Genomic DNA, 15,674 nt, shown 5'->3' with positions numbered 1-15,674 from the left:
GCCACCACGTTTGTCAGTCCAAGAAATCCCGTGGTTGACAGATAATGCGGGCACCCGGCCTTCTCGCCGGCCGCGGCACTGCAGCAGGAGTGCGCCTACCTCAACGGATCAGTTCTCCGCGCATGAATTACCTCGTCACACATCGGCCGTGATTCGAACCAACAATATCTCCGTCCACTTCATCGACATGGCTGGCACCAACTGCATGTAAACCAACCTACCTTCCAAACCGAGGTCCAATGTCCGACCACTGTCATCAATTATTAAGACGGCAATCTGCTCTGAGGTGTATAGCTTTGCGGGCGGAAGCGTGTGATACATGACGACATGCATTTCATGCAAGTGTATTTCGGCGTCTCGCGACAGATTCAGGACTCTTTCGAATCTCCCGCTTGTGATGTGCGACATAACGGGAGAGAAGAAGTCTAACGGGCGCCGGCAGCCATCCGATCTTTCGCTCAATCTAATTGCATCTGCCGTGACCCCGAACCCCGCGACTGGTGAGGGGCTAGCGTGGGGATGTGTAGTGGCGGTTCGGCCGGTCGCGTGGTGACGTCTGCGGGGTCGAGGTTTGCCGGAGAGGACTGGAGTAAAATGGAGACAACACTTGGGACGGAACAGTCCCCCGGCTTGTCGTGGGAGCAAACAAGTACCGTTGCATCGACGGATCATGGCCGGCATGCTCTCCCCGGCAATTCGCCCTCCATTGCGGGGTCGAGTTGCTGTCCCTCACGTTGTCTTCTCTTTGAAGACTTATCTTTCTGACAGGTTCGCCCCATCATGCGTGTTAGTTTAAACCTACATCAACTAGATCCTCAACGAGACGCCTTCCGCTAGTTGAGATGAGTCGTCCATTTCAAAAGGTATGCCCCCGTTGGCTTCTGCTCCAGTAATTCTCTAAAGCTATTCAGGTCGTGATCGTGGGGGCCGGGCCTTCGGGCTTGCTTCTAGCGCTGCTACTTTCGAAGAAGGGAATTCCCGTTCAGATGCTCGAAGCTCAGGATCATCTCGACCAGCAACCACGAGCCGCCCACTACGGCCCAGCCGCCATCCCGGACCTGAAGCGCGCAGGCATCTTGGACGAGGTCCGTCGTCGGGGGCCGACGGTGAGCACGTTCGTCTGGCGGCGTCTCGAGGACCACAGTGTCATCGCCGGCTTCGACGCAGGCGTTCTTTCCGACATCAACGGCGACGACCTGCGCACAGCATGTCTGGTTCTTCAGGATCTCGATCAGCTGATGCTGGACGAGTTTCTGGGGAAACACAACGGAACCATCAGCTGGGAGCATCGTGTGGTCGGCTTGGGCCAAGATGACGAACGAGCCTGGGTGGATGTTGAAACACCACAGGGGAAGAAGAAAATCGAAGCAGACTACATCGTCGGGTGCGACGGGGCCAACAGCGCAGTTCGAAAGGGGCTGTTTGGGGAGGAATATCCCGGCTGGACGTGGGATGCCCAGATCGTCGCGACGAACACGTACTACCCCTTCGAGAAGAAGTTCGGCTGGGACGATGCCAACTTCATCATCCACCCGGAACACTTCTTCATGGCGGCGAAGATCACAAATGACGGCATGTACCGCGTGACGTACGGCGAGGAGTCCAACCTCTCGCACGAAGAGCTCAGAGCACGCCAGGAGAAGAAGTTCAAGATCATGCTGCCTGGACGCCCTGACCCGGGAGAGTACGAGGTCGTCAACTTCGCCCCTTACCGCATGCACCAGCGGTGCGCGCCGAAGTTCCGCGTGGGCAGGTTCATGCTGGCTGCCGACGCCGCGCACTTGTGCAACCCTTGGGGCGGACTCGGGATCACCGGCGGGTTTGTGGATGTTGGCGGGTTGTATGACTGTCTTGCGGGCATATGGGACGGGGTAGCGGATGAAAGCATTCTGGATCTATACAGCGAGAAGAGGATTGAGAAGTGGAAGACGATCATTGATCCGATTTCGCAGGAGAACTTCAGAAGGGTGTCGGACAAGGACCCCGGTACCAGGGTAGAGAGAGATGGGTTCATGCAAATGTGTCAGCGAGCTGCGAAAGATGAGAACCACATGCGGGAGTTGATGCTGGGGAGCTTGGCTGTGAGATATGATTTCACGCAGCATTACAACAAAGTAGACGGCTAAGGGGCGAATCGTGCTTGATCGAGTTGGGTTTTGGTGTAGAGTAGCGCCTGTTAGTGAGGGCCAATTCAGTTCACCGATGACATCTCATTGATTTTGAGCCATGAGATCACCACCAAGAACCCCTAACAAGGAATCCTTGCTCATCCACATCGCCGGATGAGTGTCGGCTGGACCTTTGCATGGCTTCCATGTCAAAAACATGCGGAAGAGACTAAATGAAAGAGCAGGAGGTAAACATTCCGCTCAGTGCCGTTTGTGGGAAGAAAGGCTTACCCAGACCTGAGAATCGAAAGTATGTAGCGACTTGCTCACTTGAGATGGTCATGAAAAAGGATGTTTGGAGTAATGGCTAGGTGAAAATCAGTCCAAAGCCCGGGCTTAAGACAGCTTGAACCAGAGATCTACGAATATGAGAGACCAGAAATACAGCAAAGCGCTGGATCCTTACCATTCAAGTGTTTGAGCAGTTGCTCTTCAGAACAGGGCAAAATGGCATGACAAATGAATCTGAAGTGAGTTGAACGAGAGAAACAAGTGCACTTTGACTCGGCGGCCCTCGAACGACATTTCTCATAAACTTCACAGAATGGATGAGAAAGTTGTATAACTGTGTGGCGACACAACCGTATTGTAGCCGCGGCTTTTCTGTCAACGGCCATGCCGCGGGTGCCGAAACTTGCATTTCTTTGTTCTGGCATGGGAACCGAGAACCGGGGGTTCCCAGACTCATGCTCTACCTCATGATTCGACAGAACCACCCATGGTGTTGGCCTGGGACCGCCACTGGTTTGATACGCTCTTCTGCACTCCTGCGGCGCATGCGTGGTATCGTTCCGGTGCAGCAGGCTCTGCCTTGATTCATAATTCTTCGTGGAGCTTGCAACATTCCGTCCGATGAGTTATGCAATGAATGAGTGTCGAGATGTCTCCCATATAACAGCTGAAGACAATGAATTATGAATGAATGTTGAAGGGAAGATCGAGAATTGTGAAGTGGTTCTGAGTCTAAATTAAGATGTAGTGGACACTAGCCTCGAGAAGACCCGCCGATTACCCACATATTAGAGAATGATCCAATGAGGGCTCTACTCACGGCGGCTAATCCTAACGGCCCCAGCATCGTCTATTGACGAAGCTCTCCCATTGAACCAACTTCTTCTCATTCACATCTGCCCCCAAATTGTCACAATGCAATGCGACGTCCAATGAGCCAAGCCAGGAAGCTGAATTGAAGATCGCATGTTCGTGTCTGAGATTGACGACTGAATTGCTGAAGAAGATCGTGGCGATGTATTCTGCAGACGGCGCAGTTGTTGTTGGTCCGGTCCCCACCCGGGCCGCCCCCTCGATCATCGTCTGCGGGCGCTTAGCCAACACCTCTCATTCCTCGACGCCCCTACCAGCGGGCCCACGTCACTTCTGGACCAATGCAGGAACCCTAGATCAAGTAACCTTATGTTGGCGCGAGGTGTTATCCGGCTACGGAAGTGGCATAGTCGAGAGGAGAAATCATGCGAACTGGCAAGTAGCCGCGCTGAACAATGCTGTTGGAACCGGGGTCAACCTCCTGGTTCGTTTCGACGTCCCAAAATCTCGGATTCATTCATTTCTCCTTAAGTCGCCCGTTCTGCCAGATGAGTAGGTCTGGCCAGCTCGGTCTTCTCCCCTTTCCTCGTCTTCTTGTTGTCCCATTTCCTATGTCGGTTGTGGCTGGCTACCACGAGGTCTTGTTCTAGTTGAACTACGGGCTAGTCTGCTTCGTTTTCTTTACTTGAAGTGTTGGATGACATTTCTTTCATCGTTCACGGCGTCACATATTTGCGCTCTGCGCCGTCGAGCCAATGGGACAGAAAGCACCCGAAGTTAGGGAAACTCGGGTCCTCTCACACGATGTTTCCCCCGAGAAGCGAAGCCGGAAGGACTCAATACCATGGCTAAGAAAGCATAAGGACACTCAGTGCAGCCTCGAAACAGGTCAATCTCATCATACCAACACAGGTGTCGTGGTTCACCGCAGCTGATCATTCCGACAGTCCATAAACACGGCTGGAAGCCCATGACAATAGGTGCACCAGTCCTGTTCTCGTTCGCATTTGTTTCCTTCATTCTCGCTGTCATCATTGAGATCCTCGCTCAACAAAGCCAAAGGGCTGGCGGCCTTGCACTTTCGCCATCGACCAACGAGATACCGACGTTTGCCAAGTTCTGCTACCTGTTCCTTCCTACGATTGTCGCCGTCATATATAGTCTTCTATGGAGTTGGATCGACTTGGATGTCAAGCGCCTGCAGCCATGGCTGGAAATTTCAAGGCCAGAAGGCGCAATAGCGGAACACTCAATCTTTCTTGATTATCCATATGAGTTCGTCGCGTTCGTGCCCTTCAAGGCGGCTCGAAGGCGGTAAGAACATTGTCTCAGCCCTGTCCTAGGCTTCGTGGGGAACTGTGCTGATCAAATATAGACACTGGGCGACATTTTACGCTGCGACTATCATGGTAATCATCTTTTGGCTGCTCACTCCTCTTCAGAGTGCCATATTGGGCACTGGACCAGTGAGGGTCGAAAGGGCAGCTCAAGTCTTCTCCTATGTTGCCCCTCGCGCAGCCCCGGACCAGGCATTTATCTTGGATCAGTCAATTCTCAATGAAGGTTACGCTCAAACTTGGCTGGACCAACCGCTGCCCCCATACACCACCGATGACTACACATTGCTACCATTCAAGGCCGAAAGTAGAGATATACCGGTGTCACCCACTAATTGGACAGGATCTACGACCAAGTACTGGACAGAACTTGAATGTTGGCCCGCAGAAGCCAGCAGGAATGGGCCACCATCGAAGGAAACGTATGACTTCCTCAATGGACGTGGGTGCAACGCCAGCGAGATCGATGTATACGGCAATCACGACAACAGCCAGCCCTACAAGATGCTCTACCTTGGGTATTACAGCAGTCCCTGGTCCGACTATTGGCTAGGCATGACGTGCTCGAAGGAATCTGCGGGCGGCCAGTTCTTGGCCACTTGGGGCCATTCACTCAACTATCCCGACTACAAGATCAACCTCACATCTCTCTTTTGCGAAACCAACTACTACAAACAGGCTGTCAACGCCACAGTCAGTTCGGTCGATTATGTCCCACTGGAGGATTCGGTTGTGCCGCTGGGTCCTCGGGAACGAATTGAAGAGACGGAGTTTAACATTACGGCCTTCGAGCGTTTGATCAGCTCTGGTCTTTCTGTCAGCGATGTTACTCCTGCGCTCCAGGAAAAAGTCGTGAGAGACTATCCTTTTGAGCATCTATTGGAGCAGCATCAACAGGTGGCGGATCTCGGTGTCATGTGGCCCATGACGCCAATGACTGGCTTTGCCATAGGATCCCACAAGAACGTTACCAGCCTGGAATTCTTCAGGGACGAGGCCGTCTTGGGCGAAGCTTTCAACTCGACGCATAAGATGCTTTTCAATCTTGCACTGCGTCGTGTTCTTGATAACGTTACAGTAGCAGGACTGTCCGAAGGCAACGTGGACTTTATCTTACACGGTATCATCGTGAGCCGCCTCTTTTCCGCAATCGTCGAAAGTTTCCTAGGTCTGGTCGGGTTTTTCACGATTCTCCTTTGGTGGCATGGACACAGGGCAACCAGCAGGTTGACCATGGATCCTGCGTCCCTGGGATCTCTCATCAGTCTATGCAAAAACAGCCCGATGCTGCTCGAAAGGTTTGCAGGGAAAGGTGCTCTATCCGAAGAAGCTCTGAAGCAAGTATTTACGGACCAAAGATTCAAGCTTTTCTGTGGGTGTCAGAGTCAATCACGAGAGATGGTCATCAAAGTGGTCGACGTACGAGACGAATCCAACGAAGAGCAGCGCATCAGTTTGTCCCAGCCAGATCCACTCTTCCCCGTTGGACACTATTCGCCCGTCAAGCCTTGGGCCCTGCGTAGAGAAGTTGGAGTTGCTGTCATTGTGGTGATGATGGGAGGTGTTGCTGCGCTGATTTATCTGAAGCTGCTGGAGCAGCAGAACAAAGGTAGCCAGATTCAGATCGCAATAAGGAGGAAAACTCACAATTCACAGGTATCATCCGACCGAACGCGAGCTTTGAAGTTCTCCAACTTCTCGAGAATTACGTCCCGACTATCATTGCAACATTATTGGAGCCATTCTGGGTTCTCGTCAATAGACTTCTGTGTCTCCTGCAACCATTCCGGGATCTCTGGTCCGGTAAACGACCAGCCAAAGGATCGATCAGCGCCCGATACACCTCGCTTCCGCCACAATTCGTCTTTTGGCGGGCCTCTCGATCTGGCCACTTCATCCTCACAGCCATGTGCGGTCTCGCGCTCCTTTCTAACCTGCTAGCTGTCGGACTTGGTGGTCTGTTCAACGAAGAACCGATCGCGATCGAGCATCCTCATGAATTCCAACAGTCGATCATGCCCAGGCTCAACAACGAATCGGTTTACAACTTTAGCAATCCCATCGCACCGTACGAGATACCGTTTCTGATTACTATGAATAACGTAACCCAGAACACTCCCTTGACCCGTTGGGCTAGCCATGAGTATTTCTTTCAGCCATTCAAAGTCATTCCGAATGACACTGCGCCGGCGAATACCTACTCCGCGCGAACCACGGGTTTCGGAGTCAACCCATCCTGCTCCGACATGGGTACATTCAAGACGCGAGGGAATACACCAGAAGTCAACTACACGATAACGAGGAATGGGGAGGTTGTACAGGGATGTCCGAGCAACTTCACGACGAAAGTTCTTGACTTGAACACGACGATATATAAGGACCTTACTGGACAGGCATCGGCAGAGTACGTTTCAATTATGAACAAGGACATCACTGATCTTACGATCTGCCAAGTCCCGGTCATGTTCGGCTGGTCAAGGAGTGCCCAGGCCGCAAATAAGACTGGGGAGATGGAAACTTGGGCCGTCGTTTGTGATCCGGTGTTTACAACGGCCATGTTTGACGTGACGGTGGATTCAGATGGATACGTCATCAGCTCGTCCCAAGTCTCCGAATCGTCGCCGACACTCGACTACCCGCTCTCGACGAACCACACCGATATGATGATTACCATCATCAACAGCTTGTTCACAACCAACAAGAACAAGTGGCACAACGATACCTTTGCGCGAGACTGGATCAACTACCTCCTCAAAATTCAGCCAGGCCACGCCGACCTGCTCGACCCGAAGTCCACGCCGGACATCCCCTCCCTGATCCCCGACCTCGAAGCCTTGTATCGCCAGATCTACGTCCTCGCTCTCGGAAATACCCAGCAGAACCTCTGGGAAACGTACCCTGAGCCGGTAACAATTACTGGCATCCGACACGTCACCGAGACGCGCATATTCATGAATACCACCGCTCTCGCCATCAGTCTGGCAGTATTGGGTATCAACATCGCTGTCGCTATCGCTCTCTATGGCCTCGCTATAAAGCATTTCCTACCACGAATGCCGACGACCATCGGGTCGATCCTAGCTTACCTCGCGCCCAGTAGGGCTGTGCGTGAGTACGACGGCCCCGGGAGCCTTCAGAGTGCGACTTTCAGCTTCGGTCGGTATGTCGCGGAGGATGGACGCGCACACGTGGGCATTGAGCTCGACCCGTTCGTTGTGCCTGTGAAACTATCAGCGCTGCGGAAGGGCGACACGGAACCAAGGAATGGGCTGCTGAGACGGGTTCTGGGCCGACGGAAAGTGGAACGGGGAGATGAGACGTGGTTATGATTTATGAGCATATGAGCTGAGCCAGGTATCGGACGACAAAAATCAAGGGCCATTTCTGTTATTTGTGGTTCAAACTGGGGAGAATTTCGCCGAGGTGATTTCACGCCCCCATCGTGCATATCGCGAGACCGAAATCGACATCGCCAACGACTGGAAAACGCCTTGCGGGGATACAGTCTTCTTTTTACCTAAGACATGAGTCAAGTGTTTGCAGGCAGAACGGCTTCCAAACAAAACAGTAACAAATTACAGTTTCCTACTTTACTTGCAACCCGATAATGTTTCTCTATGCGTGCCAAAATGCGTTTCCGCTGTACAGCGCAGATCGCGTCCATGCGCACTTTCTCGTCTGATATATCCTGTGTCAGCCTTTCAGCTCGACAGGGAAGTCTTTCAATCAACTTCACACCCTCGTACCGGTGTTGGTGTTGTGTTTAGTCTGTCGCGTTCAACGTTCGCTGCGTATAAGGTTTAGGTTATGTCACGTTCCCTGTCTACTCCAAACCCCACGAGGTCCTTGACTCCTTCTCATGGGTATCCTCGCCCAAACTGTCAGAGGGAGAACATCAGATCGTCAAGCTCCGGGCTGTCAGTGGTCGACGATGTGCGCTTTGACGTGAAGTAGAGCTATGTGCTATGTTTTGGTGTGTGTGGGTTGATGATTGAGACCACCCACCATTTGCAACTATGAGAGCATTCACATGAAGAGGCGAGATGGAAGACGAGTATGAGCAAGTATGATGCTATTGATGATATCACGCTATTTTTCCATGATGGCTAATGCAGACATCTAGCCTTTTGTAGTCATGCCAAAGAAAAGAAAAGGAAATGTGTACAAGGTATATACAGAAAGTTGTAAATGTCCAGAAGAAAAGACAAACGCCGCAAATCTTTGTGCTGCCGTAACCTGTATGATCATGAAGATAGGTATCCAATGTGCCCCAAGGTATCATATATCCCGTAAATGCTAGACCGTTCATAAAGGAGTGTTCGCCATCGACCAGCTTAGGCGTGAGAACGGAAGCGGAGGGCACGCTTGCGACCGTTTCGGGTCACAACCATGTTGATAGAAGAGCCCATGCCGGCAGTGCAGGAGGTGCCGGAGGCGAGCTGCTGGACAGCAGACCAGGCACCGCTGGCGCAGCGCTGGTAAGAAGTGCCGCCAATGCAGTTCCAGGCTCCCTCGTCAGTGCAAGCAGCACCGACAGTCTGCGCGCCAGCACCGGTCTCAGTACCGTTGCCAGAGCCAGAGCCAGAGCCGGTGCCAGAAGAAGGAGCGGCGCTGGGCGCAGCGGTGGCAGCGGGAGCCTTGGAAACAGAGGCGGTGGCAGAGGCAGTAGGGGTAGAGCCGGAGCCGTTGGGGACGGTGATGAAGACGCCGCCGGGAATGGAAGCCGAGGGCTTGGAGGAAGCGGCAGGCTTGGAAGAAGCAGCGGGCTGAGAGACGGCGGGAGCAGAGGTAGGAGCAGTGGTGGGCTGAGCACCACCTCCGTTGCCGGCTCCAGCAGTGCTAGTGGGAGCGGGAGAGCCAGTGCTGCCACCGCCAGAGCCACCGCCGGAGGACTCCTGGCAAGTGCCAGAGGGGGCCGAGAGGACAGAAGCTTCACCGAACTTGTCGACGGAGGTGCCGGGGTTGGGGAACTGGACGTCCTTGCTGTCAACAGTGGTGCAGCCGTTGCCAATGTTCGCAACGAACATGTCGGGAAGAGCCTGGTAAGCGCTCTGAGAGCCGGCAGAACCAGTGATGGTGACAGGGCCGCAGTTCATGTACATCTCGCGGTTGCCGATCTTGTTGAACCAAGTCCAGGCGATGGTACCGTTTCCAGCAGGCATGTCGTCGGGGATGGTGAAGTCGTAAGTGTCCTGGTTCTGCTGGTTGGCGTTGTCACCAAGGTTGCCAGCAGCGTTCTTGGCAGGGCAGCCTCCCTCAATAGACTTGATAACCTTCCAGACGGAGTTCTTGTCGGGCTTAGCGTCATAGGTAATGGAGACTTGGCAAGAACCACCACCGTGAACGGCAGAGCCAATGAAGGCAAGCTTGCCGCCGGCACCCTGAGCGTAGACGTTGGAGGCACCCTCGGCATCGTAAACGGTAGAGCGTTGCTTGCAAGGGAAGTTGCTGCCGTCAGCCAACAACGGGCTGTTGTCGAGGTCGGCGGCTCCGTAAGGCACGGGAGAGCTCATCTTCATGTGGGCGCTGGCAAGGGTGGCCAGGCCGAAAGCGACGATAGCTTGAGCGTACATGGCGAGTGTTGTTGTTGAGTGATGAGAATCTAAACGTTCCAGACGGTAGGGTCTCAGTGTGGGTTGTCGTTGTGACTGTAAGTTGTTTGGTGGTCGATCAAAGTCGTTGGTTCTCTTGACACTTTATAAGACAAGTTAGCTTAGACTCGAACTCGACTCATCGATCCAGCATGTTCTCGATGACAGCGCATTTGTTCCTCAGCAGGCCCGACTCGAAGTGACTGGTCACAACCGTAACAAGCTCAGTGTGACGATGCTCCCGAACAATGACATTGTGAGTCGCACAGTGACGGGCCGCTTTGTCGAACAAAGGCAGAGAAGCAAGCCAAGTGGCCCAGGTCCCGTGCCGTCCCTTTGATGCTGTGATGCTGCAGAATTCCGTATACTCACAGTGTCTTCTCGCTTTGTCTGCTGGGAGCTTGGACGTTGCGGAGTGTTTGAAAAGTTTGGAGTGAAAGTTGAGAATCGGAAAGGTCGATGGGTCTCGAAGTTTCGTATCGTTGTCTTTGGGTTCCGTGAAGGATGGTAATGCACCAGGCGAGTTGGGTTGGTTGATAGAAAGTTGAAAAGTAAGGACTAGCCTTGTTGAATGATAGAAGAGAGAAGGTAAGATGTCGAAACGACAAGCCTTTCCAAAGCCCACAGAAGGAATGCGAGAAGATGTGTTTGTCCAAGAGGATGAGGAACAAAAAAAAGAGTGTTTCGAGGTAGGACGAGGCCCGGGTCTTATAATACAAGACGGGAAAGCTGAAAAGATACGATGGGGATGTAGAAAGTAGTGAGTGAGCAGGCCCACGGGCAGAGTATGCCGAGCTTAGAGAAGGACTAGAGATGAAAGTGGAAACGAGAGGCAAAAAGCAACTTAGCACGGCTGCAAAGAACGGCGGTTATCCCAGAACGATTGGAGAAGGATAGACTGAAGGTCGGACCGGAGGATGGAGAGCTGGACTAGATCGGTCCACTTGGGACGGGAGAGACATGGCGTTCTTTTAGACAGGCGTTGAGCAGGTCGACCAGTCAAGCCCAGTCGTGGAGCGCAGTCCAAGGGGATTCGAGGCATGGTGGATCGCCCGAGGGGGACAGGGGCCAGGCGTTGAAGAAGGAGAGGCATGGGCTTGAGGCTGTGATAGGCGGGAGAGGAGCCCCTCGGCCTGTTTCGACATGGCACAAAAGACCGGACTAAACATTCTTGTGAGCAGGCAGGGGTGGGTAAGGATGATCGGGGCATCTGGCAGTTGTGTGCGTGTGTGGTTGTGGGTGTTCGAGGATGAGGTACATACGGCAGGCGGTACACTGCGTAGTAAGAACAGGCTCCACGGCACGTAAGGTACGGCTTAAGGTGTAAGGTAAAGGCTGCTAGGACCATGCCATGTTCCTGGATGGGACTTTGGAGGGACGGGGACCTTGCAGCAAGGCGCATCGTGCGTGTTTTTCTCGCGGTGGATGCCCCTGACTAGGCATGTTAGGCTCGTTTAAGGAGGAGCCAAGGACAGCCAAAGGCGGGGGAGAGGGAGGGAGCATCTGTGGACCGACGATGAAGTGGTTTTGATGATATAGGGAGGGATTGGAGAGGAGTTTTTCGAGCTGTCGTTGACGGGGCGGATGAATGGCTGGGAGGATGTGGGAAGAGAGACAAGTGACACTGAGAAGAAGCACTAAGGACTAGTCGCTACCAGGGAGGAGACGAGGTCCGGGACAAGACGACAGGGGGCAGGGAACCAGGGAGGAGGAAGCAGCCACCAAGGGTGCGGTGTGGGAGCCTGGGTGCGAAGAAAGGCACGTACTCCTACCACTCCCGCTCGAGGACTGGCTGCCATTCGCTGCTCGAGCCACGCTAACGGAGGCACCAAAAAAGCACGTTCCTTGCCCCGCTAACGCTACACAGTACGTATCTCGAAGCTGTATCCGTAGGGAACACTAGCCACGCACTTGCAGCCGGTACGTACCTCGTCGTGCAGCGTCAGATCAGGAAAGGGGCACGGGAAGATGGAGGATGTGTGCAACCATGTGTTTCCTTCCAGAGCACTGCTACACTCTGCCTTTGGCCCTGACTAGAGGGAATGGCGGCAGGAAGCGCGTGAGCTGCAGCTTTCAAGACAGGAGAAGCACCAAAATGGCGGAGGCTACTGCAAGGCACCATCTGCGAAGTGAGCACAGCATGCAGCAGTGAGTCGCAACACCTGAGATAGAAACAAACGGTCAGCCATTGCATCCATCCATCTACCATCCATCTACCATGCACCAGTTCATACGTCCAAATAGCCGCCAAGAGTGAGATCAGCAGCGACAGCGATGCCCCCCGAATCGTTCTGGTTGCCTGCTAAATCTAGACAAGGCTCAGTCATGTCATCCTTACTTTTACCTACCTACCACAAAGTACTGCATAGTATTTCCCCATGTTGGTGTGCGCAATACGCATACCACCCTATCTGACCGTCCGAGTCTAGAATAGAAGAGGCGATATACAAGTGCACCGGCACCCACGGATATTACGCGAATTTGCCTCGCCTAGCTGAATGGAGACTTACTTTTTTTTCTGGCAGACAGAAGACAGATGCGATGCTGACTGACAGATCAAGATCACCCGTACGTATGCACTGACTGGATCCAAAGTCAGAACACGCCATGCGAGGTCAGTAGAGCGCGAAAGGCGAAAGCCTCATCGATATTTGCGGCCCAGCCCATTCCAGACCAAGTCCTATTTTGGCACAGGCGGCCTCCAATCAGGGCAGATCGAACCTTGGATTTGGAGACTGGAGGTGGCCAGTTATCGCGGCCCTCGCCCAAGGCCGCGGTGGCGGCCACTCAGATCCCTCTCATACCCTCGCAAAAGATACGTCACGCTGCGGCGCAACATCGCCTCACCACATTGGCCCAAAAATGTCTTTTCGGACGACTCTCCTCGTGAGTCCTGCTGTCTCTGGCTCTCATCCTCCGCGAGACCCCCGGCCGACCGCTGAAGGCAGGGGCTAGTCGTAGTCATTCCTTACGTAGACTAACATGCAAAGGGGGCAAGGGGGCGGAATAAGACCGGGAACAACTGGGGCACTGGACTGTGATGGTGTCGCCGCCGCTGTCGCGCTGTGAGCCTCTCCCGTCCACCCAGCCCAATGAGCATGGGGGGATGAGTTGAAGAGAGAAGAAAATGGTCAGGGATCGGACTGGTGGGTGGAAAGAGGGTCGATGATGTGCAGGGGTGCTTTTTTCGACAGTCCCAAAGTCCCACGGCTTTCGGCAAGGCCAGTATCCTAAGAGCAGGGGTCGGAGAGAGCGTAAGAAAGGGGCAGTCAGTTCGCGATGCGTGGTTCGTCCATTTGATCGGGCTTCCAGGCTCCTTGGAATTCCTTTTCCCACAGGCCGGGCGGCACTTGCGACTACCAGGCGGTCCAAGACAATTTTTTTTCTGGGCCATCACATCAGTCCACCGTTTGATCCATTGTGATGTCTTGACTAAGAAGGGCGAATAAGAAACAAAAAATGGACGGAAAGGCAGACAATGCAGCCGAAAGCGAGACATGCAACGGGCATGTCGAGCCGGTGAGACTGGATCGGTAAACGCTGGCACGGGCACCCACCTTGCCAGCTCAGCTCACCGACGTACACCGAGCGAAGGACGGCATAAGGTACGAGAGACATCAGAGACATGCCAGAACAACAAGAACGCAGTGTACCACTAAGAACCAACCCCTCTTTCTCCATTGTGCGCATTGTCTGCTGTCACTTGACAAGGCCAAGCCAAGCCAAATCAAAAATGCAAAGACACGTTGATCGACAAGATTCCCCCGAGTCAGTGATGGGTGATCCCCGTTGAAAATAGAAGTAGAGAATTAAGTGGTATCCGTACGGGCACTCAATTTACAGGATCCTCAGTCAGTGCCCATCGGATGGCCAACTCTACTCGCCATCGACCTCGGTATACCCGCCCTGGTCCAGTATGCCATCAAGCTTGTGGGTTGTCGTTTGTATGTGCGGCATACAGAGTAGATGGAAAGTGGGAGGGAGCATCGCTGCGGCCAGCCAGCCCGCCGTTTATTGCGGCTGTTCTTGATGCTGCCCTTGCAGTGCCTCGTGGCTTCTGCCCAGGTACCTCCCCCCAAAAAAAACATCTTAACACGTCATAAGTCACTTGCCGGGGGAACCGTGGTGGCAGTGTACTTGCCTGTCCACTGCCGGGCTGATAGTGGATCCGCTCAGTCGTGCATCCCGGAGTTCGGTCCAGCATCGGTACTTGTGCGGCACGGTGACCGGTGGACGGTTGATTTCAAACGATCAACGGTCCCTCCACCGACGACATGAAGAAAAGCAACGGCGTGCGGATTGCGACAGCCACTCGTTTGCAGGTGCGAAAGCAATGTTTGCCTATCACTCTTTGCTTCTCTCCCAGTGCCGAGACCCGCACATGCTGATGGACAGGCACCGGGGCCAGCGTCCCCTGACACTGCAACCTGACTCCCCCTGTCTGGGCCATCTGGTTCCCCGCTGAATCGAAGGGGCCACCCTTTAAGCGGGGAATTCGGTTGAGCAGACCAGATGTTCAGCTGCATGCGCAGGGGGTATTAACGACGGGGATTTTGTCTTCGCTTGCCAGGGCCTTGCCTGGCCCCCAGCGCACACTTTTGGGAGCCCTCTCGCTGGCTGCCTGCCCTGATTCCATCCCCGGCTGCCCACAACGAGCGGATTTTGTGCTGTCGTCAATCGTCGTCGAAGCCCTACAATGACTGGTGCTCATGCTACGTTGTAGCGCATCAAGGGTCTCGTCGAGGGGGGATATGGAACTGCTAGAGGAGCTGGAAGAGACCCCCCTGCCTAGAAGCGAGGAATCTGAAACAGAGGCAGTTTCACGCCCCCCAAGTTCGCCTCTTCCCCTTTCGGACATTGAGCTCTCTGTCTGCGAACCACTGACAGCGAATCAACTCACTATTAGTCGTCAACTGTTAATGTGAACATGACAGGATCATGTCGTTCCTGCTCCAAGAGGCTAAGCTTTTCCTCCCGTTTGTTGTTTCTTCAGGCCACAACTCCCTACCTAATACCATCCATCAGTCACCACATCACATCGCGGGAACGCGGGAAGCGGAGGCATGCCACTGCATTCCGCGGCCATGGCGACTCAGTCCTAACCCGCTGGGACCAGTCATTGTCCTTTGTCCACGGCGCAGTCGTCACAACGGCACCCCTCATCTGCCAAAGCGTTTGGGGTAAGCGCTGGAAACGTGTCCGTCGTCCAGCTGAGGACATCCAGCTGTCACAGATGTCAACGCTATTTCTCCCGGGTTACCTTGCCGTTGGCCAGTCATCAGTCAGTCGAATGACAGCGACGGGACGACGACAAATGCGCCAAAGCTCTCGAAAAGCTCAGGCTTCCGCTTGACTAAAGTGAATTCAAATCACCTTAGGTTCTCAGCTGCCTGCTTCTGCTTCTGCTTCTACTTCTGCGACCAGCGACGCAGCCTGGCCATCCGGCTGTCACTCTGGCACGTTCATCAATCACCCCCGGGAGCCCAGAGCCCAGCAAATGTCACGATAACCCCTGGTCCGGCGGCCCTTCTCCC

At 53.9% G+C, this 15,674-nt stretch overlaps 3 protein-coding genes across 3 annotated transcripts; 2 read left to right on the top strand and 1 right to left on the bottom strand.

Annotated features, from left to right (window-relative positions):
• Positions 1 to 842: 842 nt before the first annotated feature.
• On the top strand, positions 843 to 2,126 carry terC-2 (FAD-dependent monooxygenase terC; the record flags this gene model as incomplete). Its single annotated transcript, XM_032028809.1, has 2 exons — positions 843 to 863; positions 912 to 2,126. The coding sequence occupies 2 exons, from the start codon at positions 843 to 845 to the stop codon at positions 2,124 to 2,126; spliced, it is 1,236 nt and encodes a 411-aa protein (XP_031891240.1).
• Positions 2,127 to 3,967: 1,841 nt separating this feature from the next.
• CGGC5_v003358 (uncharacterized protein) lies at positions 3,968 to 7,878 on the top strand (the record flags this gene model as incomplete). The annotated part of the gene is made up of 4 exons (XM_032028810.1): positions 3,968 to 4,100; positions 4,160 to 4,526; positions 4,588 to 6,158; positions 6,206 to 7,878. The coding sequence occupies 4 exons, from the start codon at positions 3,968 to 3,970 to the stop codon at positions 7,876 to 7,878; spliced, it is 3,744 nt and encodes a 1,247-aa protein (XP_031891241.1).
• Positions 7,879 to 8,883: 1,005 nt separating this feature from the next.
• CGGC5_v003357 (uncharacterized protein) lies at positions 8,884 to 11,182 on the bottom strand (the record flags this gene model as incomplete). Its single annotated transcript, XM_066151115.1, has 3 exons — positions 8,884 to 10,243; positions 10,513 to 10,533; positions 11,052 to 11,182. The coding sequence occupies 3 exons, from the start codon at positions 11,180 to 11,182 to the stop codon at positions 8,884 to 8,886; spliced, it is 1,512 nt and encodes a 503-aa protein (XP_066009550.1).
• Positions 11,183 to 15,674: the final 4,492 nt, after the last annotated feature.

This window comes from Colletotrichum fructicola (assembly GCF_000319635.2).
Source record: "Colletotrichum fructicola Nara gc5 chromosome Unknown KSG_Nara_v1_contig02, whole genome shotgun sequence".
NCBI classification, from domain to species: Eukaryota; Fungi; Ascomycota; class Sordariomycetes; order Glomerellales; family Glomerellaceae; genus Colletotrichum; species Colletotrichum fructicola.
This window is presented reverse-complemented; position numbering and strand designations above follow the sequence as displayed.